Genomic DNA, 25007 nt, shown 5'->3' with positions numbered 1-25007 from the left:
TTTTGTCATCTAAAAAGTTATCAATCCCTGCCAGCTTTATCTAATTTAAAGCATACCTTATGTCTTCACCCATGTAATCAGTAAAACATTTGACCTGACGGAGCTAAGAATAAAATTCTCTAAAACACTACCACAGTCACCCAAGTTGATTTTGGTGTATTAATCAAAGCTATTTGGTAAGATTATTCTTACCAAGTCAGCACTGAAAAATCTTAATTATCCCATAACTTTTCATGTTCTTATCAACTGTAAAGACTTTGCAAATGCCTTGCTGAGTAAGAGATATGTTGTCCATAGAACTTTTCTGATTCGTCCATCTAATAAACCTGTGGCTTTGATTTGTTTTAAATGAGCACATCTGAGTCTGTTTGTGCAATCTTTCCTTACCTAAGTAGTCAGAACCATCTGTTTATTAACTAGTTACTCAGATATGGTTTTCCTTCATAGTCTGAATTTAAAACTTCTTCTTCTTCTTTTTTTTAATCATTCACACACTTAAAGCTTTCTGGCCCCCTTCCTGCTTTCTGTAATACTTCAGGAATTCTGGTTAGGGTTCCAAGAGTACATTACAAATCTTTGGAATATAGTTCACTGAAGTCATTTAAAGGACTAAATGACTCAGTATATCTCTTCATCTGTCTGTTTCAATGCCTTATTCCTATGCCTTCTCTAACCTTCCTAGTGTGAAGATGATCCTTCCCAAGACAGAGGCAGCATGAAGAAGAAATGTGTTCCATCACTCCTTGCACTTCACATAGCCTCAACTCATTCTGCCCTGTAGCCTTTGTGCAAATATTATTTTCAAGTTTGTACCAGGTTTCATCACCTGACCTTGATTTTATATGCTGCTTTCTTACACACATCCTTGAAATACCCATAAGTCATGCAAAATGCCCATGAAGTCCCAGTCTAATATGTCTTGGTGATATTGCTGATACCCAATTTACAGCCTTGTTATTAACAATTCAAGCTCATCTTGCTTATTATCCATTCTTTAAGTATTATTGTAAAGATACCTGCACCCATAAATATTGTCTGTGACCCACCTGCTTATATATATATAAAAGCATATATTCATATATACTTATTTTGGGCACTTATTCTACAAGAAGTATTGTGCTGGCTGGTAGAATACAAACATGAAGAATATATAGTATCTACTCTTTACAAATCATAGTCTGGTAGAGAAGAAAAATTTGTACAAATAACTATAATGCAATGGAATATATGAAATAGATGTTTTTGTCCTATGACAGCGTCCAGATGGGGCCAACATCTGGTGGGAGCAGAGGAAAAGCTAGATAATGTTTAAGGAAAGGGTGGCATTTATGCTGAGTTTTGAGTCCTGAACAGGGTCACTAGAGAATGATGTATTTTCCCCCAAAAAATTTTAAGCCAAAGGAATTGCAAGAGGTCAGACTGATGAATGTTTCAGAGAGGTTATGATAAGAACTGGAAAATTATCTTTGGATTTGGTCACTGATTATTTCTAAGAGAGCAATTTCACTATTTGGTTAGATAAATGAAAAGTTTTTTAAAATTGTTTTTGTGTATTGTTTTGTTTTTCCACTGCGGAGTTATTGGGACATGAGAAATATATACAGTTAGTGGTAGAGTGAGCAACACTACTAGTGTTATCATATAGTGATGTAGTTAGCTTTGAATCCTAAACAGGATCTCTAGAGAATATTTTTTTTCCAAAAGATTCTAAGCATCTTTTTCATGATTATTCTTTTAAATCTATACATGTATGGATTTAAATATACTTTATTTATTATTCACACTTATATATTATTCATTATTTATTATATATGTTCATTTCTGGAAGGAAAGGTCAACTTTCTGCCTCCTTTTTGTGATTATATTTAAGAAACTGGTACACTTACTCTTCCCTTTCCGGGGGCGGGGGTGGGTGCAATGTGGTATTTCTCTAGTCTCTTTAATCAAAAATAGGAATTTCCAGTTAAATGCATTTTGCTTGGTTCTCAAAAGATATAGGCTATTTCTTCATCGAGACCCCAGAGTTTTGATAAGCCACTAAATTTTTTAAAGAAGTTAAAGTCTGCTCTTGGATTCCACCTATATAGTTAATTATTCACTTCCAAAGTCCTTTTTCTTTTCAAAATAAAATAATAAGAAATCAAAGTGCTTTTTGTGTCCCCATAGACTATCTTTTAATTTCCCATTCAAGACTTCAAACTCGAAGTCTTGAAGATGCAGCTCTATTATTTTAAATATTTGTTCCACCATGACATACAGCTAAATTTGGTTGCTTTGACTGGTCTTCTCTTATACATCCAGAAAGACAGCATGCTACTAAGTGTTCTTTTCACATCCTGTAGCCTCCCTTTTCCTTTGCAAGGGTTAAATGAGTACCAAAGTTCAATCCTGGGTAAATTATTGCTGCAATTGGTTTTGTGAATCCACAGCACAGAGGATGTTCTTTATCGGGCCTTTATCCAATGAAATAAATACTAATGCTTATAGCTGTTACAATCCCAATGATGCATATTTTCTTCTTTTTCTTTTCAATACTAGTTTGTTTTAATTGTTCAGTATATCATTTTCATCAGTATGATCATTGTGAAGCTCATCAAGTTCTAAGTAGGAGGCATGATTAAGCTCTTATTCCAGCAGGCTTTGTACTAAACTATATTCTTTACATACATTAACTGACCTGTGAGTTATGTTAACATTCACAACTCTACCAGTACTTCTATTAGCACCATTTTACAAATGAGAAGCCTGAATTTTAGAAAGATTAACTGAACCAAATTTAAGGATGTGATCCATGGTGGAGGGGGGGTCCACATTTTTTTATATTGATATTGATCTCATGACTTAGATTCTTTTGATATTGGGAATTTCTTCTTAGATTATTACTTTCATTCCACCTAGGAACTCTTCATCCTCTTTAATAAACTGGAGCATAGAAAGCATTCCCCAAGTCCTCTACTCTCACCTCCAGAAGGGAGATCGGCATACATTTATAGCACATATAATTGGTGAGTGCCTTAGGCAGAAAGACAAACATAGCACATGGCCTGTAGGTTGCTAGAATTGTTCCCTCAGTGCCTGACTGCTGGGGCATCAAAATGAAGCAGTCCTTTGTGGCTTCCCCTAGACATTCTTTCTCTAAAACAGTCAAGGAAAAATACCTTTTTGGTCTGGGCTGCTGGCTGTGACACTGTCGAATGGAAGAAAAGGGAGAAGGCACTCCTTGGATCCTGACTTCATCCCAATCTTTCCATTCCTCTCTCCTTTCCCTGTGAGTCTGACTGCATCCCATGGAACTGTGATTCATAGGATTTGAAGCTCTTTTTATGGCTCTATCATATTCTGTGTCTTCGGGGACAAATACTAACTAGATGTTTTTTGCTAATTTGGGTGACTATACTTCTAAATATTCAATACGATGTGTCAGCCAAGGTGAGAAGGCTATCAGGTGAATAAGCTGTGAATAGGATGCCTCCAACAGAAAGAGAAGAGAGAGAGTCAGAGACAGAGAGACCCAGAGACAGAGAGAGAGAGAAAAAGAGAGAGGCATTATTATGCCAAGGGACACAGTAAACTTTAACAAAGTCTTCTATTTTGAGTTTACCAAACCCCGAAAATTAGAGATAAACTGGTGATTTTGCCATTTATTTTAGGTAGGTAATTCACAAAACATTTTGCTAAACATAATCATTCATCTGTCATCAAGCAATTGTAGGAGCTCCTTGTTCTCCTGCTCTTAATGCCCACGGATACTGCCTTCTTTAGATCGTCATTTATTTCTCATGCAAATGTTCAAGTAGCTTCCTAAGGGTTCTTCCTACCTCCTTTTATTCAGATGTCTGCAGTTTGACCTCCTGGTTAGAAAGAAACTAGCAAGAGATCTTAAATGCCCATATTTCAATGACAACGTCCCTTCTGACATCTGTGTGCATTAAACTAACACCTTTAATTTGCTTTCATAGTTTCAATTGATAAAGAACTTGAATTCAGCTTTTATGCCTGCCAGTGATACACATGTAAAGTCACCTTGTTATGACTAATAGAAGAAGTCTAATGATTCTACATCTATCCCCCCTATCCTCCAGGCTATGTTTGCTAAGATATAGATAGAACTTAATAGAACGCCATCATTATTTTTATATATCAGTGAAAATAGGAAGCAAGTCAGAGGTTGCCCTAAAAATTTGTATTTTCAAATTTATTCCATCTACTTTAGGGAATTGGGAACATTATTTGGTAGCTTTGAGTAAGAGTGGCCCAAGTAATAAAACTTCTATCTAGGTTTCTCCCTTATTATAGTTAAATACAGGTTCCCTCTTTACACACACAAGAATGTGTTTTCAAGTGCTTTAGAATTATTAATGAACTGAACTCCCTCAGGAGTGATTCCTTTTAAATCCTGAAATCACAATTCTTTGAAGATATAAAGTACACCAATTTAACTGCCTTATCTCACCCAAAGTAGAAGTTTTTAAATTCATTCAGTCCCAACAGGGAGGAGTACACCCAGGTAGTACTTTACTGTTAAATCCCTCTTATTCAGAGACGTGGAAGAGCAAACGGGCAGTATAAGGAAACCATATTTTTTCCTGCTAGTGTTATATGTATTTTGGGGATAGAAAAATTTAGAACTTCCAATGTAGCAATTTCTGTTGACAAGAAATTCAATTAAGTTGTAATGGGGGCTGTTTTGCTGATAAAATTCCTGATTCTGGTAGTCCGCCCAATGTTTTAACAGTTTATAAATTGTTTATCAGCCTTCTTAAGACTCACCAGTAGGGAAAACAAAACAAAACAAAACAAAACAAAAACACAACACTATCTCGAAAGGCAGCAACATTAGTAGCTTTGAGAATACTCTTTCTGTGGGTTGCATTTTCAATCTTTTTTGAGATTCTCCCTTGCCTACAATCCAATTTCTCTCAGACCCATATGGTGCCAATTTCTTGAAAGCTTATTGTAGTAATATTAAAAATCTCAATCTAAATATCAAATTAGCCCCCAAATCATAAGGAAATAAATCCATGTGGGCTCACAAAATTTCCCCTTCAGGCCTTGAGAGTCTAGATATTTATTTCTTTGTTTCTTATGAGGAACAAATTGTTTTTAATGTTGCATTTTATAAAGGATTTAAAATGTATGGGTGTCCCCTAAAGTATTTGATTTTTGTGGCATTTTTAAAAACAATCATAACTTGAAAAATCTCAATATTTGAGCGATGATAATAAAAATTGCTTTGGGCTAAAATTCTGTATTCTCTATCACAGTCCACAGGAAAATTTTACAGCTAAGTAATAAACCTGAAGAATATAGGTTTATAATGGAAATGTTGACAGACTCTAGCAGGCACTGTTGTAATATCTTGAATCTGATTTAAAAGAAGTTTTCAATAATGTTTTTCCAAGCAAGTCTTTTGGCGAATAAAATTTAAAAAAATAAAAAAAGAGAAAGAAAGAAAAAGAAAAACATTTCTACTACCTCAGTGATTGATGAAAATATGAGGAATTTGTGACCAGATACCCTGGGGCAGCTGTGAAAAAGACAATGGGTACTTGTAACAGGACAATAAGCATGGGGAGATTATTGTAAAAAGCTAAACAGTTAAAGTCCCACTCCATAGAGACATTTCGATATGATAGTCCATAAGTGTCATATAGATCATACTGGCATGTTCTCAGATAAAGGTAGTAATGGCATAAACTATCAGCCCATTTAATTATGTTTTAATAGAAAAAATATTTGGAGGATAATAACAAGAGTAGCTGTCAAATGACATGCATAAGTGTGCTCTCCCACATTCTTCACAAAATTAAGGTACCAGGTACCTGACATAGGTTAGTTTTTATGCTTTAAATTTTACTGTTTCTGATGGGAGATAAAAAATATTTCCTTCAATTACCTAATTAAGATGGAAAACTAGTTAGGCATGGGTACGATCCATTTGAGGTCACTGCCTTGCCCTGGACCTAGAGTGGCCTTGAGAGAGCCAGTGTGTGGAAATGCTTAGGTCAAGCTGAGGAGCAGATCGTGCCAGGATAACACCTCCTTGCTCATTAGCTACACGACCTTGAACAAGTCACCTCTCTAAGTCTCACTGTTTTCCTACACAATGGGAATAATATGGATAACAATAAGAGTGATAATAATAATAGTTAACATCATTGATTGTTATTCTATTACTGTTACTGCTGTGAACTGTCATTGCCAATGTATAGGAAACCAAAGGATGGCAAGGACAACCTCTTCCACGCAGCTGTGATCAGTACGAGTCAACGTTGGTTGCGTACCAGGGACTGGGGTAATTCATAAAAATTTTCAACCCCACAATGAAGGGCCTTTGGCTGTCCACTCTTGCTTTAGGGATTGCCATGCATGATTCCAGTCTGCAGTGGAAACTTGTCATTTAGATTGATGCTCTGACCCAATGTGCCAAATCTTTAAAGATGTAGCCTTTGGAAATTTTAAAAGGAAAACATAAACAACTAGACTCTTAAAGTGTTTTAATAATATATTTATATTTCATAAATTGAGTATCAGCACCCAGATTAAGAACAGTCTTGATATCACAAAAGCGCCTCTGCCTGACTGATATTGGTTATATTTTTATGGAATTCTTTAACCTTATATATGAATTAGCTTAAGGATATTATTTTATTTAGCACTTAATGCATCCTTGGTGAAAGGCTTATAAACTCTATTTCATTTTAGCTGAATAACTTTGGCAATTTAATACATACTAGAAAGAATATGAAAATATAGGGGAATCATTCATTTTGTTTTAAAAAATAAAATAATTCTAATTTTAAAGCTCAATTCAGTCTGACATTCAATCCACAAGAGACTTCATAACAAAATCCTTGGCTTAAGCTTTATATACTACAGTTTCTAATAGAGCAGCCCCATTAGTAAACTGTATTCATGCTAATGTGCTTGCTTGGGGCAATAATCATCAGAGTCCCTAGTTCTGGATCCTGCCAGTGAAAGTGCACCAGGAGTGGGTGATGTAGTATTGTAATTATACAATTAGCCTTGTCAAAGCATGGAGCACTGGGCATAGCAGGATCCTGAAGCTTAAAATGTGGCCAGTTGATAGATGACTGTCATTAAGCTCATCCTTTGTTCACTTTGTGATAGGGTAGACACTGAGCTTAGGAAAAGGATTCTTAATGAAGGATTAAATCTTTGACCCATAGCCACTTTTTTAATGTACTCATAACCACTCAGCTCACCCTTCCTTTCCACAACTACACACATACTCTGTTCCACTCTCACCTTAGCCTGATGAAAAATAACAAACATCTGCCTGCAAGCTCTTTTTAATCCATCAAATTTAGATATTAGAAAGGGAAATTTTGTACCAATAGTGTTTAGGCTACTACTTCTAATCATGACAATAATGGATCTCTCCATCCTATGCTCTTCCCCATATATACATATTTAATTGGATATTGTGGAATTTTGAGTACATAGAATTACTCTATATTTAAAGTATAAATTCTTCTCACTAATATATTTGTATTAAAATTGTATAAAATTGTATAAAAATACCAGCTATATATATATATATGTGTGTGTGTGTGTGTGTGTGTGTGTGTCTATTTATGTTTGTATGCACAAATGCATACAATATCATACAAGCTGTGTATATTTATTTCATCACATGTAATACTAAATAGAATTATTCTAAATTTTGAACTTTCTCAGAAGGTAGAAGATTGGCATAAAACCTTAACTGCTCATTTAGTCTGTCTTCATTATTAACCTAATTTTCTTCTCTTCTGGCTCTGTGCCCTCTGGGTTTGATTGGGTTATCTTTCTTCTGTAGCCAGTGACCTGCTAAACCACTTTCCTATGGTAATTAGAACGTGCAGAAGTAGGACTGTAGATGTTCCCACTAAGTAACTGTAAGAGAATCTAACACTACATTTTGACTGTTGCATCCCTCCTAGGTCAATAACACAGAACCCAGTTCTTTTTCTTTATAGCCACTGTTCTAGAATTTATATGTGCAAATCTATGGAGGATATCCTTTGAAGTGAAACTCTACCAAATTACTAATGCTAGAATTAGACTTAGTGTTCAGAGTATGACATGTCCATTGTAATGTATCAAAAACGGCAAGTTCAAAACATGTTTGAAAAAAATAAGTCATTATTACAAATACAGATCTCAGCAAGACTTGAGAGTACAATTAAAAACAAAGAACAAGGAGGTTTGTGTGGTTATAAAGGGATAGCACGAGGTCATGAAATAGTTCTATATCTTGACTGTGGTGGTGGTTGTATTAATCAACACGTGATAAAATTGCTTAGAATTACACATATGCAGATGCTCACAGTTTTCATTAAAATGGGGAAAATATGAATAAGCTCTATGGATTGCACTAATGTCAAATTCCCAGTTGAAATATTGTGTTACAGTTGTACAAGATGCTCTCACTGGGGAAATTGTGTGAAGGGATGTGGAAACCCTCCTTAATATTTTTTTTTAACTTTCTATGGATCTACAATTATTTCAAAATAAAAACTTATTTTTTTAAATGCTATCTGGAGAAGGAATTGGGCAGGTGAGGAGGAAGTAAATTTTCATTTTGTTCTCAGTCTCAATATGATTTTACTGTTTTCAGCCAAATCGTTTGAGCTCCTCAGCCTTTGTTTCTCCCATGTACAGCAAAAGGCAAGTCCTACCTCTCTGAATTACTGTAAACATCTTGAAATCTGGGAAAAAATGGCATTGCATGCATACATCTAAAAGATCATGAATATATATCACAACTTCCTGAGAGCAATGTTATAGCACCCGTCTAACTCAACAGTTTTAGAAACAAAAGCCATAGGGGAGCCATAAAGTAGATATACCAGTCCTCCTACTTTGAATCTGCATTTGAGAAAATCACTATGCTCCTAAAAGCTGCTACAATACCAAGCTTCACATAGTCATGACTGATAGACGTAATTGCAAACACTTTGCACACATGAAGTACAATTTAATCCATTTGGGTTGGATAGCTTTCACTTTTCTGTCAAAGAAAAGTACATTAAAAGTACTAGCTAACGCATACATTTACAGTAAAGAAATTAAGTTCTTTACTTTCTGTATGTGTATGGTAACTGAATGAAAACTCTGCCATTTATAAATGGAGTCACTTCCAAGCTGAATTAGAGTTGCTCAGCATGCCAAACAAAGCCACAGGCAAAGCAAAGCAAAAGGGAAGCTTGCTATTTTATAGGTTAGACAAGAAACAACCTACATGACTGCTTCTCTAAGTGAGAGGCCTTCATATTTCAAGCAAACCCCAGGAAACAATTAAGGCCTCATTGCAATTCTGGGACCTGTGCTTTAGAAACTGCATCAATAAACTTCATTTTCATCTGGTACATTTGAGATTCCCTCTTATCCCTTACTACCCCTTTTATATCGTCCTCCTTTAAGGCAATGAGAATTTGGCACATAAATAAAAAGCATGATGTTGTTTCAGGGAGGGGATAAACACGATTCAAATTCAACCAGGTGCTTTATCACCAATTTGGGAGGTTGCAATGTTATTAGACATTCTGATATAAAGATGGAAAGGGAAAACTATCAGTGGAAAAGAGAGAGTAAAAAAAAAAAATCTTGGAAGGTAAACTGAAAACTCAAAAGTACGTGAAGGTAAAAATCTAGCTGTCTCTCATTTAATATTCTATAGGGAGAAAGTTCATTATTACATCATTTCAAAGTTCTCGCAAGAGTGATATGATCTTTTAGACTAACTCTCTAATATGGTAACAGTTATTCAACAACTGTAAAGAAGGAATCCACAAATCTTACAGAGCCAGGGGAAGGGGTGCTAGCTGTTAGTTGAGCTAGGCTGGGTGTCTGGTGAGACGAGGGGTGCCAGGGTGATACATGGATTCAGATCCTGGCTTTGTAACTAAAAAAGATCTGTGGCCTTAAATGGACTCTGTCACCTGTTTGGGCTTCAGTTTGTCCATCTTCAAAACAAGCTCATCAGATGGTCTTCAAGCTGGTCTCTGTGAAGACCCCAGGAAACTCAGAATCCCAAGAAACCGTCTCAATGTCGTCGGCTGCTGTGTTACGGCTTGGTTTTATTTGTTTAGATTTTCAAGTATAAGATTTCACTTAAAACAACTGCATGACTTAAACATTTTTTTTTTAAATCACTGAACTAGATAATCTTCCAGGGCTCCTCGCTATGCCAAAATTTCAACAAGTTCTGATATTAATTTTTCTTAAACATTCTACCACCTCTACAAAGTAAATTTTCTGGACTGGATCCTTTCCATGTAATTTTTCTATTGCTTTCCTTTCCTTTTGTATACACAGCAAACTACTTCAAGATACTAGTTTGGGTTTTGCACATCTTATTTAGAATAAATAAGAAAATCTGTATTTCTAGTTTGAGCTCTCCATCTTAAAAGGGTTTTGGGGGGTGCCTTGGCGGCTTAGTCAGTTAAGAAGTCCGACTCTTGATTTTGGCTCAGATCATGATCTCAGGGTTGTGAGATGGAGCCCCACGAAGGACTCTGCACTCTGCGTGGAGCTTGCTAGAGATTCTCTCTCCCAAAAGGGGGGATGTTTGTACTGCAGGACCTGAAATTGCAGTTCTAAGGCACCAGCATCCAGGAGATAAGTCTCTCTTAGGTTCTGTTGTTTGAGAAATCAACTTATATCTATCTAGCTGTGGAGGTGGGGTAGAACTCAACAACCCAGAGAAAAATGGTTACATTCTCCAAGACCAAGAAGAAAAGGAATCATGAGTGGTAGTTCCAGAGGGAGCCTGGAGTGGGTTGCAAGGAGGTTATGCTCCTACTTTTCACTCTGAATCCACAGAGCTCCTAGGCCTCTCATGCGATGGTGTGTGGATGGATGCCCAGGACCTGGGGGGACTGAACACCATGAGGCAGATTTGTAAGCGTAAAGTCGGCTAGCTTGATGGAAGAAGAAAGTTAGTGAAGCAGAGCTCAATCTCTCCAGTCACTCCATCAGCCCTGTCTAGATCAGCTGACAGCCTGCCAACCCAAAGGTAAATGAGCCCAGCCAAGATCCCGGAGCCACCCAGCAGACCCACACTCATGAGAAACAAACAATTAAGTTATATGCCAAATATTTCCTTCTCAAAAAAGAGAGAAGGAAAATGATTTGGAAGCTCTAGTGACTATACATACCTAACAAATAGACCGGAGAGCTCTGCTTCCATGAAGCTGAACAAGGAGCACCTTTATGTATCAATTACGAAAGAAAAGTGGAGACTGTCTCTGTCTGCCAACCAACATATATTTCTTTTTATTTTTAATTTCAATTCAATTAATTAACATATAGTGTGTAATTAGTTTCAGAGGTAGAGGTCAGTGATTCATCAGTATTATTTAATACCTAGTGCTCATTACATCACGTGCCCTCCTTAATGTCCATCACCCACTTACCCCATCTTCCTACACCCCTCCTCTCTAGCAACCCTCAGTTTGTTTCTTATGATTAAGAGTCTCTTATGGTTTTTCTCCCTCTCTAATTTCATCTTGTTTTATTTTTCCCTACCTTCCCCTATGATCTTCTGTTTTGTTTCTTAAATTCCGCATATGAGTGAGATCATATGATACTTGTCTTTCTCTGATTGACCTATTTTGCTTAGCATAATACCCTCTAGTTCTATTCATGTCATTGCAAATGGCAAGATTTCATTTTTTTGAACCGCTGAGTAGTATTCCATTGTATGTGTGTGTGTGTGTGTGTGTGTGTGTGTGTGTGTGTATAACCACCTCTTGTTTATCCATTCATCTGTCGATGGACATCTGGGCTCTTTCCATAGTTTGGCTGTTGTGGACATTACTGCTGTAAACATTGGGGTGCGGGTGCCCTTTTGGATCACTACATTTGTATCTTTGGGGTAAGTACCTTGTAGTACAATTGAGGAACCTCCATACTGTTTTCCAGAATGGCTACACCAGCTTGCATTCCCATCAACAGTGTAAGAGGGTTCCCCTTTCCCCACATCCTTGCCAACACCTATTTCCTGACTTGTTAATTTTAGCCATTCTGACTGGTGTCATTGTGGTTTTGATTTGTGTTTCCCTGGAGCATTAAATATATCTCATCAGATTCTTCAATATCCCTAGAAAAATCCTTGTGGGGACCTCCCAATACATGATTAAAATGGAATGTCTCACCGACTATCATAGGTGAGCACCAAGCTAGAATAATTTTAATTTAGAAAAAAATTAACGTAATGTTCCTCTAATCTGTTATCTCAGATAAAATTCATTTTCATTTAACATGGGGTTAATGATGGAAAAACTTCTCCAAGGCAGATTTGTATTTTGTCCTGGAAAAAAATTTCAAGTGAACTCTACAACTGTACAAAGGTATAGCAATCTTCTTCTGAAATGGCTGGCCTTGAGAACACTGCTCTGTGTGATTTAAAAAACAAAACAAAAACCAAAAAACAAACAAACATAAAAAACCCATCCCAAAACCCCAATGCCAATATTTATTGAGCAATACTATGGGTTAGGCAATATATTAATATACTAACACACTTTATTATTTTATTTCTTATAATAACTCTATGAGCTAAATATTGTTATCCTGATGTTTAGATAAGGAAGTTAAGAGAGTTTAAATAACTTGCCAAAAATTTTACAGCTAATGACTGGTAGTTGGGATTCAAAGCTAGAGATTTCTAATTCCAAAATCCGTTTTCCCTCACCATTATAATCATAGTAGGGTCTCAAAGGAAATTTGCTATATTCATGAGTACAATAATAAATGAGTACAAATGAATAAAGAAATATATATATATTTCTGTTCTGGAGAAACTTCTGATTTTTCAGATTAATATCAATTGCTCCTATTTATTAATTCAAATTTGATAAACAAAGTTTTGCTTCATTTTATATAAGCACAAGTATTCTCACTTAGCAAAATGGGAAAATGGATCTCAAAGTTCTCACAACTATGATTCAGAATTTATACCCAGATTGTATTTCTCTATGGTTGATATTCTTTCTGTTACATATGCTGCCTTTCTGTAGAAGTCATGCCCAAGTTGTTTTGATGCTAATAAATATTATATAATGTATTATAATTTTACTTAATGTTATAATAACATACTAAGCACTAAAGCTTTGGTAGCAAATGTGCAAAGCCAATGTATGATCTCATTTAACCATCACAACAGCTGGATGAATGAAGGCTGTTGCTTATTTTATAGATGAGGAATCAGATTTAGAGATATTAAGGAATTTGCCAAAGTCATACAGATGATAAGTGCAGAACTAAAAGAGGAACAGAGTACTACTTTCTTCTAAATTCTGCCCTAAAATACTAATGGATGGCACCGTCTCTCATCTGTCACCATATGAGGCAATATTTTTTGTTTACTTGGTTTTTGTATCTATCTTCCCCAATAGAATATAAAAACTGTGATAGAGGGACTTAGGTTGTTGCTCTTTCTCGAAATCCTAGATCTTGAGATAGTACCTGCTGCATCATAACTTGATATTTTTTTAGATGAATAAATATATGAATCTTTCTTAAAGACCACAGATATTTTCCTTTGTGATTTCAATCTCAAGTGTCTAAGGGCTCCTGGGTGGCTCAGTTGGTTAAGCGTCCAACTCTTGATTTTGGCTCAGGTCATGATCTCAGGGTCATGAGATTGAGCCCAGGGTCTGCGCTCAGTGGGGAGTCTACTAGAGATTCTATTTTTCTCTTTCTGCCCCTCCCCCCACTCATGCGCACGCCCACATGCACATGCTCTCTGTCTCTCAAATAAAAGAATAAATCTTTAAAAAAATTTAAGTGTCTAATGAAAGCATAGATCTAAATAATTGACAGAGACCTTGCAAATATTTGCTTATTAAGCTGCTTCTTTGCCGGGGCGGGGGCGGGGGCGGGGGCGGGGGAATTGAACAATGTATCTTCATGAGATAATCAATGACTTGTTCATTATTCTTCATCCTTAGACTACTTTGCAGCATGACCCTGGGAAAGTCACTGAAGGTATTTATTCTGAATACAATTTTACCATTGAGTCAGATTCATGCTACTGTAATTCTCTAAAGATCTGATGATAATTTATTAAAATATATAATGCATTTAAAATTAAATAATAGCAGTAAAAATGATAAATAAGTTAAATAAGATATAACATATAAGGTATAAATACATAATATAAATAAGATAAAAGAATAAGCTGTCATCCTTGTTTCTTCCAAAATGTGGCTATGTTACTAGAAAAAATGATCTCTTTATTTTCTTTTAAATTGGCAATTGTTACTAAATGAGGTTTGGCTATGCCACTAACACCATGGCTTCTAATTCCAATATGTTCCTTCTATTCCACCTTTGTAAAATATAATAATTTTCCTGTGTCAAAACATACCTCCAAATCCATTCACTCAATTGACTTTCACAAACTTCTAAACAGTATTAAAAGTCATTATTATATTATTAAATATAGTAAGTGCCAATTTTATCTTTTCTAGAATGTTAGTAGTGTTGTGTCTCTCAAATTCCATATATTAGTATATAATATATACCATATGCACATATAATGTATATATGTACATTGAGGTCATATCTACAGATAGACTTTAGTCTTGACTACAAACAAATCAGAAATTTCAGTGCCCAGTTCATGAATTTTACTGACATCAGACATTCAGATTTGAATCTAATTTTATTCATAAAGAGGAAATGGCTGGATAAAATGAGAAATTAGTTTCCTGTCACTCTGTGTACCTACTGTGAGTAGAAAAATGGAAAAGAGGAAAGAAAATGAAAATTCTGCTCAGGCAACGTATTTCAACCTTAACACTTTGTATCTGTGTACAGAAGAGGAATTCATTTCCTAACACAGAAATCTGCTCTCTTCCCAGTCCTATGAACTGTTTTCGAACTGAGAATGGTTCTTATCTTCACTTTGCCTTTCACACTAACTCCTACTCTACCACCAAGGATAAATTAAACTAAGTTCCACAAATACTCTCCAATGTCACAAAAAGTCGGTTTTCACAACAGAATTCTCATTTGCACAAATAGGAATATGATACGACAAGAAAAGCGGTTTGGGGATAAAGTTGAGTATGAAATTTTTAAAAAGTTTAATTGAGAAAGTCTATTAAATTCATCTAAAATTATACCAATCTTTAAATAATACAGTGTTCATAGAAAACACAAATATTGGAATCAATCTATTTGTAAAAAACACAACTGAGAGTCTTATTTAGAGGCAGACTCTAAATTATTTTGCTTACAGGTATTAGGTCAATTTTTACTCTTTAAAATTTTGAGTGACTTTTTTATCCATTTCTTTTCAGAAAAATTTTAAGGATAGTTCAATTTTTGACTTAATCAGGAATGAATTATCTTAAGTCTACAGTGGACCACTGGCATGTGTTTTTAGAATCATCTCTTTAACTAGTTTCAATGGTAAACCACTGAAAAAGAAAGCCCTTGGAAACCTACATCTGAATTAAACAAAAAATTAGAGTTCCAGAAGAAAATCTGACATTATGGTGAAATAGACTGACAAAGCTCTGAGAAAGGTTTCAAGATTTTGAAAAATAACAGTAGCCTACACTCAGTATTCGGGCTTTAAAAATACAGTAACAATAATGACAAAAATGTTTCGAATAAACTTTTCCTTAGAAAGCAGTCAGGAGCTAAAATTTGTGCAGTAAACAGGAAGTCAGACCAATATTAACCTTTTCTAGCTTGAGATTGAGAAGTTAGAATTTTCTCTTTGTTCCTTTTCAGTAATGGACTATCTTATTCAAAGCATTACCCCAGACCTCAGCTCTTTGCCAGTTCACTGGTCATTTCACATGTTTTCAATATTACCAATAATTCAATTTTCTAACATGAAAATTAAAGGCCATGATAATAGCAAACATAGGACAGCATCTTAGGAACCTGTGCAGAAAAACACGTGAGGATGGGAGACTCATGTCCTCTTTTCCAAAGATCAGAAATATTGAATATTAAACATGAGATTATCCCCTCCTATCCCTAGCATGGTCTAAGAACAAATGCTATGTCTTTCACAGCTGAGATTTAAGAATTGAGTATTTTTAAATGACATTATTAGGGTGTTCTAATGATGACTGTAAGTGCCTTTGCCTATTGCTTTCATCTCAGATATACCCAAAATAACACATAAGGTACATTCTTACTCTATGCTAAGCATTGTTTTTAGCATATTACAAATATTACCTTATTCTCATAATTACTCCATGAAATAAGTACTATTATTATCCCCATTTCAGAGGACTCAAGAGATTAACTAACTTTTCTAAGGACACACAGCTGAGAAAGGGTGGATCTGGGATTAGAACCCATTCAGACTGGTTGTAGAGGCTGCATGCTTAACACAAACTAGTGCCTAACTACACATTTTAAATTCCTAATTTATAGTGTCACTTGTGATCAGTATTTATACTGCATAATTGTTCACAGAACAGTTTTGAGCTTGCTTTATCATATTTTACAAGTAAAACTTAGTTCAAAAAAATCCTTCAAAATTGAATGGATATCTAGTACTTCTCCTGAAAATGTGACATAGATGCTGATGAAGGCAATAAAAAATTCTCATGAAGACAATGCAAAGTATTATTCATGATAAAATCTTTTCTTTTATGGGATTAATGATGAGACACAACTACAGACATCATGCTCCTCACCACTCCTCATACTCAGAAGTGCTGTCGAAGAGAGCAAGGGGCTTTCAGCTGCAGTGACCTGTATGTGTTTGGAGAGGATGGTATATCAGCCCTGGTTAGAATCCAGTTATCTTAACCTACTGCTTTGTCCCTTAGGACTTAACTTCCCCTATTTTCCTCATTTATAAACTGGGAGTATAATGGGTCATACCTGCTGGAGTTTCCGTAGAGACTAACTAACTAACACAATACACATAAAGCACCAAGCAGATGCCAGGTATGTAAGACGTGCTTTATCTACCCATACTCAGTCATTATTGGTGCTATTCACCATGAAGTTTCTTCACTTTAAACTCACATACACTTTTTAGAATCTGCTAAGTTATCTTAAAAACTGCTTTCCCAACTCGTTAGCAACAACTACGAAAGAAGGAATTCACATCATTATCTTCTATCCTGGATTCATAAAGCCCCAGGAAGGCATATTGTATTACATGAACATTAAATAATAGTATATTCTGCTCTCTTACCAAATTAAATTAAGTTCCAAATATAGTATATGGAGAGTGAATTTGGCTGCCTATAAGAAGAAAACAATTTTGGCGTTTAAATTTTTGTTTTCTATGTCATAAAATTTTATAGCATGATGTACCAATGGAAGAATGGAAAGAAAACTGGGAATATGGGTGAAATTTTTTTAAAAAATATTTTTTCCTTATATATGAAAACATAGATTAGTGTTTCTACTACTTATTTACTAGCTTTGTGAATTTAACCAAGTAACTTACATTCTTTATGCTTTTATCTGTGAAATGAAAATAATAATGATACTTACCTCATAGGTTTGTGATGAGACAAATTAATTAATGAATAAAATATACAGAGTAATGGTCTGCACAGAATAAGAGCTGCTTGATTTTAGCTATAATTATTATTTTCCTACCTACTGTTGTATTTTCCACAGGAATGTTATAATACAAATATACATCAATCATTTTATAGTATCCTCCCCAATTCTTCCAGCTTTATCTGTGAAAGAAAGGACGCAGCCAGAAGCAAAGGGGGTCTTGGAGCAATTATGCTGCTTACTTTCAGGAGCCTTTCTTGGTGAGAATTGAAAATAAAGAAAAAGCTTCTAAGTTATTAGAATAGTGATTTGTAAAGTACTTGTGTTTACTAAGACCATCTTACTCATATTTTACAGACATTTAAAAAATAATTCTCCGTTTTGAGGCTTTCAACCTATAGCTGATAAAGGAGATTGTTTTTAAACACTCCATGTTCTAGGAGCTGAGCCAGAGAACTTGCATTGGGCTGTTTTATTTAATCTTTGCAAACCACTATGAGGAAGTATATTAGTTTTTTATTGCTGTATCTAATTACCACAAATTTAATGGCATAATACAATACAAATTTATTTTCTTACAGCTGTGGATGTCAGAAGTCTCGAATTGGTTTATAAACTGAAATAAAATCAGGATGTAGCAGGCCTGGACACTGTAGGGAGAAGCTATTTCATTCTAGAGGTAGACTCTATTTTCTGGCTTGTGGCCCCTTTCTCTATTTTCAAAGCACATCACTCCAGATCTGCTCCCATCTTTTTATCTTCACTTACTCCCACTTATAAGGATTCTTAGATTACACCGGGCCCATCTGGATGATCCAGGAGAATCTCATCTCAAGATCCTTAATTTAGTAACATTCACACATTCCCTTTTATCATGTATAGTAACTTCTTCACAGATGCTGGGGATAGGACTTAAAAACTTTGGGGGCGGGGAGTTTCACCCTACCAGAGGTAGATACCATTATACTCATTTTGTAAGTAAGAAAAAGAAAGTAGTGATTATGAACTCTTAATACACTGAGAAACAAAAGTCAAAAAGGCTGATTAACTTACTTAAACTCACAAAACCTAAAAGTGGTCACCAACATACTAATGTAGGTCCTTCTGATCTTAATGCTGTTTCCACTACACAATTCTACCCCCAAAGTAGGAAAAAAGATGAAGAATGGGTTCCCTCCTTATGTATAGACTTTTTCATTTTCTTTATGAGTTAAAATATTTATTAGATGTTTATTGAATGGCTACTATGCCAATTGTCGGTGCTAGGAAGAAATATGAATCAGACTGAGTCAGTACCTAGGTAATCACAAATTTTCCCATATATTTAAATACCTATAACTCTTCAGTCTGCATTGAGAGTCCCAACCAAATTCAACTACCTAATTGAAAGCTCCAGTGTCATGTTCGATAACCTTTGCAATTTGCTATGTCTGGAATGAACTCTCAAATTTTTTTCTACAACTATGTTCAATCCCCCAGTCTTTACCAGCTCAGAAAAAAGCACCACCATACTCCTCCACAACTGATCAATATTCAAATGCTTTTATTTATCTCAAAAATATATCTCAATTCTATTTACTTCTCCTTATTTTCATTACCCCCAGACTTCTGACTGGTCTCTTTATTTCCATTCTTGGATTGCCTTGATCTCATCTCCATACATAAACTGGCATGACCTCATTAGAACATAAAATACTTCAATACCTACTGTATTTGTAATAAAATCCAAACTTTTCATGCCACACAGGCTTGCCACACATCTTGTTCTGTTAGGACATTTGTGTGCCTGCTGTCTTGGTGGAACTAGTGATAGAGCTTTCATTCACTCCTAAAATTGTCCCAGTTGGATGATAAATTACACAGTCACCATATCCATAAGGTTATTGTGGAACCTTTCCTCTGCCTAAATTTTCCTCCCGTAAGCAAAGTTTTCTCACCCAGGATTCAATAGTGTCTGCCTTAAGTCTCTCGTATAATTATTTTTCTTCAAAATCTGAACCAGAGTATTAAGTATAATCTTATACTGAATTGTTTTACCTGTTGACTGTTCATGCAGTTAAGATATATAAAGACAACCAGGTCCATGTCCATGTCATTTGCCCCTAAACACTTCAGGCATCAAAGTACCTGACACATGGAAGGTGTCTACAGATGTTTATTAAAAGGTTAATGTCTAAATAAACTTACCATACAGTCAGATAGTTATATAAACACATTGTATAACATTTAAATAATAAAAATGTGTTCAAGATACCAATGACCAAAACCAACAAAGAAGCAGAAGAAGTTGCTTCTGTTTTGAGAAAAAGGTTGAGTAGGGAAGGTTCTGTAAGGGGAGGAGGCCCAATCAGCATTGATGGATGGAAAAGATCATGTTATGTGATCAAGAACCTATGAGGAAAGATTTCAAAGCGGAAAGGCTGGCATTCACAAAGACAAAATGGTTTAAAACAGTGTGATTATTCCGGGAACTCAAAGTAGTTTCTATTATTAGAGTGTACAGTCTTGCATAAATGATATATTAATGTCATGAATCCCTAAGGACAAAACCTAAATTGTGAAGAACACTGCAGGAAACATAGAGAACAGCAAAGAAATTTTAAACTTAGCTTTGTTTTCATCTATAGTACTAGGATGATTTGAAAATTTCTATTGCCTGTTTATCTCACCTTATATTTCATAGAAGTTTAGATATGTAAATCAGTTTTTGAAGAGTTGTATTCCAAGCTTCATTACCATAAAAAAATCCTCTAAGCTGTGAGTTTGCTATGTAATTGTTGCAAAATTATAAAAATGTTCCATAAGGAAACTATAATGAGATTTATGTTATATAAAACTAAACTGGGCTTTTCCCTCAGATACTTTTTTGGGTTTACATTTCAAGAATTACCTCAAATTTCTATTTTGAGAAATGAATTTTCATTCATTCTTAAAAAGAAACAGACTAGAATTACTAAATTAACATTTTGACATTTATACAAATGCAAAGATGAACACATCTGTAGAATTAACCAAATATTAGGTCGAATTTTGATGTAAATAAAAATTGAAATAGAGAATTAAAACTCGTCTCAGATCTATTTATCTAGGAGAAAATTTTCAAGAAATATTCTAGGTATAGATAATCATAAATGGGTTCTTTGAATATAAAAAATGTACACCAGAAGTTTCACACTGGTTGACTGCAGGACATACATGCTTTTTTGGTATCCAGAACAATTCAAAAGTTTGAGCCAAGATTTAAATTTGGAGGAGTCACATAAAAAAAAAATCCAGAATTCTAACCCCTCCGAAAAACTGTAAGAGCACATAACTCTGGTGGGAAAAAAAGCACAGTCCTATAGAAGACAGTAGGTGTTCTCTAGCTCACCACACAGCCACGTCCCCATCATCCCAGGTGCTGAGATCCATGCCACTTCCCTTATGTATGTTACATGCCATGACTTGTACCAATCAAAAAACCCCAACCATTAAAGACTATTTGAGAATTATCAAAATGTCTAGGAAAATATTTCGAACTTGGTCATCTGTAATACTGAGAACTGAATGTAATACTATCTTAATAAAATCAACTAAAATTAGAACAATTCAGAATTCAATCTTTGCTTTCTTGGATTTTGTTTGTGATTTAAATTATATTTAAAAAAAACCCCAGAAGCCAAACAAATTTCATATACCATTTTTTTTTCTCCCGATCAGTAAGCTATTTATTTTGGCATCTGGTCAATATAACACAATTAGCAGTAAAATAATCCAAAGATGGGTAACGTGTTTGATCTGTGCTTTGAATGCAAATACTTTCCTATGTCTTTCAATATAGCAAAAGTAATTTAATTTATTCAAATATATTAAAAGACTTGATATGTTTTCAATATCCACACTATCCTAGAATAGGAGAAAGAAAGCTAGGAGAGTTCTTTCCATGGGAAGTAATAGGCACTTACCTTAGCTATCTGGACACACCAGTTAAGCAGCAGCTGGGATCCAATGTTGTCCTTGTGTTCGTGGACATAATCCAACAGGCAGCCATGGGGCATAAGCTGTGTAACCAGCTGAATGGTTGGGCTCAGACACACACCCAATAACCGGACTAAGTGTGGATGATCCATACTTGCCATGATCAAAGCTTCCTATAAAAAAATTAATAAATAACACCATCATTTCAACTCAAATTTCTTTATAGCACTATATTAATGGTGCTGATCATAATTTTGAAAATGCACTCTCATTCAATGGAATCAATTAAAAATGAAAAGACATTAATACAGCTATTATAGTCTTAAAGTGATTTAATGCAAGTAAAATTAAGTGAAAAATAAAGACTATACTTTTGTTAAAATGGAAAATGTTATAGAATTGAATGCATATAAAATTAATATTAGTGTTTTCTCTTTTGTAACATGGACAATATTTGATTTTATTTACTGCTAAGTTAGTTGATATTAAATCCTAGCTTATACTGTGGATTTTAAACTTTTGATCTTTAGTTCTAGAATACAATAATCTATACAAATGCAGTTATTTTCATGTAGTATAAGGTGACCCAACGTTAAGTCATCCATTATTAGTGTGGATTTAGAGAGCATACAGGTGTAATTTATAAATTATAAATATCAAAGCTTAAACAATTATAAGCAATATGCCATTGTGGATTTATGTAGAAAAATAAACCTTTTAGTACGACATTTTGTTCCATAACTTTGTCTTTACTCAAATTCATCTCATTTCCAAAATTATAAGTGATGTATTATTCATCGAATCATAAAATTTGAGAGCTAAGACTATAAAAAATTGTCTACTCCAACTTTATCATTTCATAAAATGACAAAACAGCTCTAATTTCTTTATCATAATCATGTCACTTTGGTTAAATGAAGATAAAATTGGACATATGGTAGTTATTCAGTGCATCTTAAAGTTGGCCTCCAATTAAAAGTTATTTTAAGTTATCTACTACAATTTGAAACAGATAGGACCTTACACACACACACATACATGCACGTGCACACACACACATACATGCATGCGCGCACACACACATACATGCATGCGCACACACAGACACACATATACATGCATGCGCACACACACACATACATGCATGCGCACACACAGACACACACATACATGCATGCGCACACACAGACACACACATACATGCATGCGCACACACACACATACATGCAGGCGCACACACAGACACACACATACATGCATGCGCGCACACACACATACATGCATGCGCACACACAGACATACATGCATGCGCACACATGCATGCATGCATGCGCACACACAGACACGCACATACATGCATGCGCGCACACACACATACATGCATGCGCACACACAGACATACATGCATGCGCACACATGCATGCATGCATGCGCACACACAGACACGCACATACATGCATGCGCGCACACACACATACATGCACACACAGACACACACAGACATGCATGCGCACACACACATACATGCATGCGCACACACAGACACACACATACATGCATGCGCGCACACACATACATGCATGCGCACGCACACACACATACATGCATGCGCACACACACACACATGCATGCGCACACACACACACATACATGCATGCGCACACACACACATGCATGCGCACACACACACATACACACAGGGGTGGCACATATACGGCCATTTATTATCAGTCAGTTTATCTACACCAAAGCCATGAGAATGTTATTGTAGCATTCTTGAATATTTTCTGTAACTTTGAAATTTTTCAAAACAAAAAATAGAGGACAGAAAGCTCTGCTGACCTTTTGTTTAAGATGGCATGGCAGATAGAACCAACAAATTTACTTCCATTTCCTCTCAATTCCATTATACTAGCAACAAAGGAATTAATGAAGGGGCACACACCAACAGTCATAGAGAGGAGGCAATAAAGATAGAATAATAAGAGTAGGAAGTGGCTTACTAGTCGTAACTAATTTAGTGTATGTATGACATCTGAAGCCTGATGTAGCAGGTAGGGAAACTGAGAAGTCCAATTGACACCGTATGCGTAAGCCACCAAAGGCTCAAGTAGTGTTAGCACCACAAATTTCTGCAAATGGAGCAGGAGGGAGAAACTGACTTTAGCAGGATTGTTTCAAAGTGTATTTAGGAGGGACCTAAGACTACAGATCTCCTCCCTTTCATCAAAAGGATTGTGGACTACGGGCATTAGGCAAAATGGAAAGGGAAGTACTCTGGTGAAAATAGTAGGATTATGTAAATTTATACGTGGAGGAAATTAGGGCCACCTTCTAGTTTCTTCTCCCAAATGGAGCTGTGACTTCAAAATTCTGAAGTTTAAGTTGTTTAAACCTTAAATTCCAAATCCAGCAAAATTTCAATTGAGTGGATATTCAGGCATGTCTGCTCTTAAACACTTATCTCAGGGGGCGCCTGGGTGGCTTATTCAGCTGAGTGTTGGACTACTGGTTTTGGCTCAGGTCATGATCATAGGGTCATGAGATCAAGCCTGGCATTGGGCTCTGTGCTCAGCAGGGAGTCTGCTTGAGATTCTCTTCCTCTGCCCCTCCCCCATTCATACTCTCCCTCTGTCTCTCTCTCTCAAATAAATAAATCTTAAAAAACCCACAAATTTATCTCACATACTTCCTTTCTCTGTTAGATGTGTTCATTAAACAAGAGAGGGCGGTTAAAAGAGTACATTTAGGGGTGCCTGGGTGGCACAGCGGTTAAGCGTCTGCCTTCGGCTCAGGGCATGATCCCGGCGTTATGGGATCGAGCCCCACATCAGGCTCCTCCGCTATGAGCCTGCTTCTTCCTCTCCCACTACCCCTGCTTGTGTTCCCTCTCTCGCTGGCTGTCTCTATCTCTGTCAAATAAATAAATAAATAAATCTTTAAAAAAAAAAGAGTACATTTAATTGAGGAAACAAAAAATGACAGACAGTGAAGGGATATTCCAGAATAAAAGCTGTACAGGAGACCAAGATAGCAGTCAGTCCAGAATGGAGTGGGACATATGGATCTGGAAAAGGTAATCCCAGAAGATGGAGAAGACAGAATACCTAATGAGTTTAAAATACATTAAGAGTATGTATATTTAGCAGAAGCTGAAGGTCAAATTAGGATTGATGCACAGATACTTAAGCAAAAGTAAAATGAAGACATTGATTTGATGTAAAGTGCAAGACACGCACAAGAAAAGAAAATCATGTATTTACTATAGAGTATGTCTGGGAAGAGTTACGTAAGCATAAGGACATAAATACGAAATGCTGATATAAGCAAACACCATATGACTCTACTGGAAAATGAAGGGAAGGGAAGTATACTATACTTCTGCAAGGGGGTGATGGGAAGAAAGTGAAAGGTACATTTCTGTTGTTCATAGTGACAAGTTAGTATATAATGTATAAAATGGAAAAACCCAGAGTTGACAGTGTAAGCATTATATTTAGATACAGAGTTAAGTGAAAAATATAAATTGCTGAGATACGGAAAAT

The 25007-nt window shown here is 35.6% G+C and overlaps 1 protein-coding gene across 1 annotated transcript in view; it reads right to left on the bottom strand.

The window, feature by feature from the left end:
• Nucleotides 1-25007, bottom strand: part of ERBB4 (erb-b2 receptor tyrosine kinase 4) — a 666536-nt gene that overhangs the window by 133983 nt on the left and 507546 nt on the right. Inside the window, exon 20 of the mRNA XM_008687562.2 lies at nt 21450-21635. Within this exon, the coding sequence (XP_008685784.2) occupies nt 21450-21635 (186 nt within the window). The remainder of the gene's footprint in view (nt 1-21449; nt 21636-25007) is intronic.

This window comes from Ursus maritimus, unplaced genomic scaffold, assembly GCF_017311325.1.
Source record: "Ursus maritimus isolate PB19 unplaced genomic scaffold, ASM1731132v1 scaffold_1, whole genome shotgun sequence".
Taxonomy (NCBI): domain Eukaryota; kingdom Metazoa; phylum Chordata; class Mammalia; order Carnivora; family Ursidae; genus Ursus; species Ursus maritimus.
The sequence above is the reverse complement of the archived record's forward strand: the minus strand, read 5'-3'. Positions and strand labels throughout refer to the sequence as shown.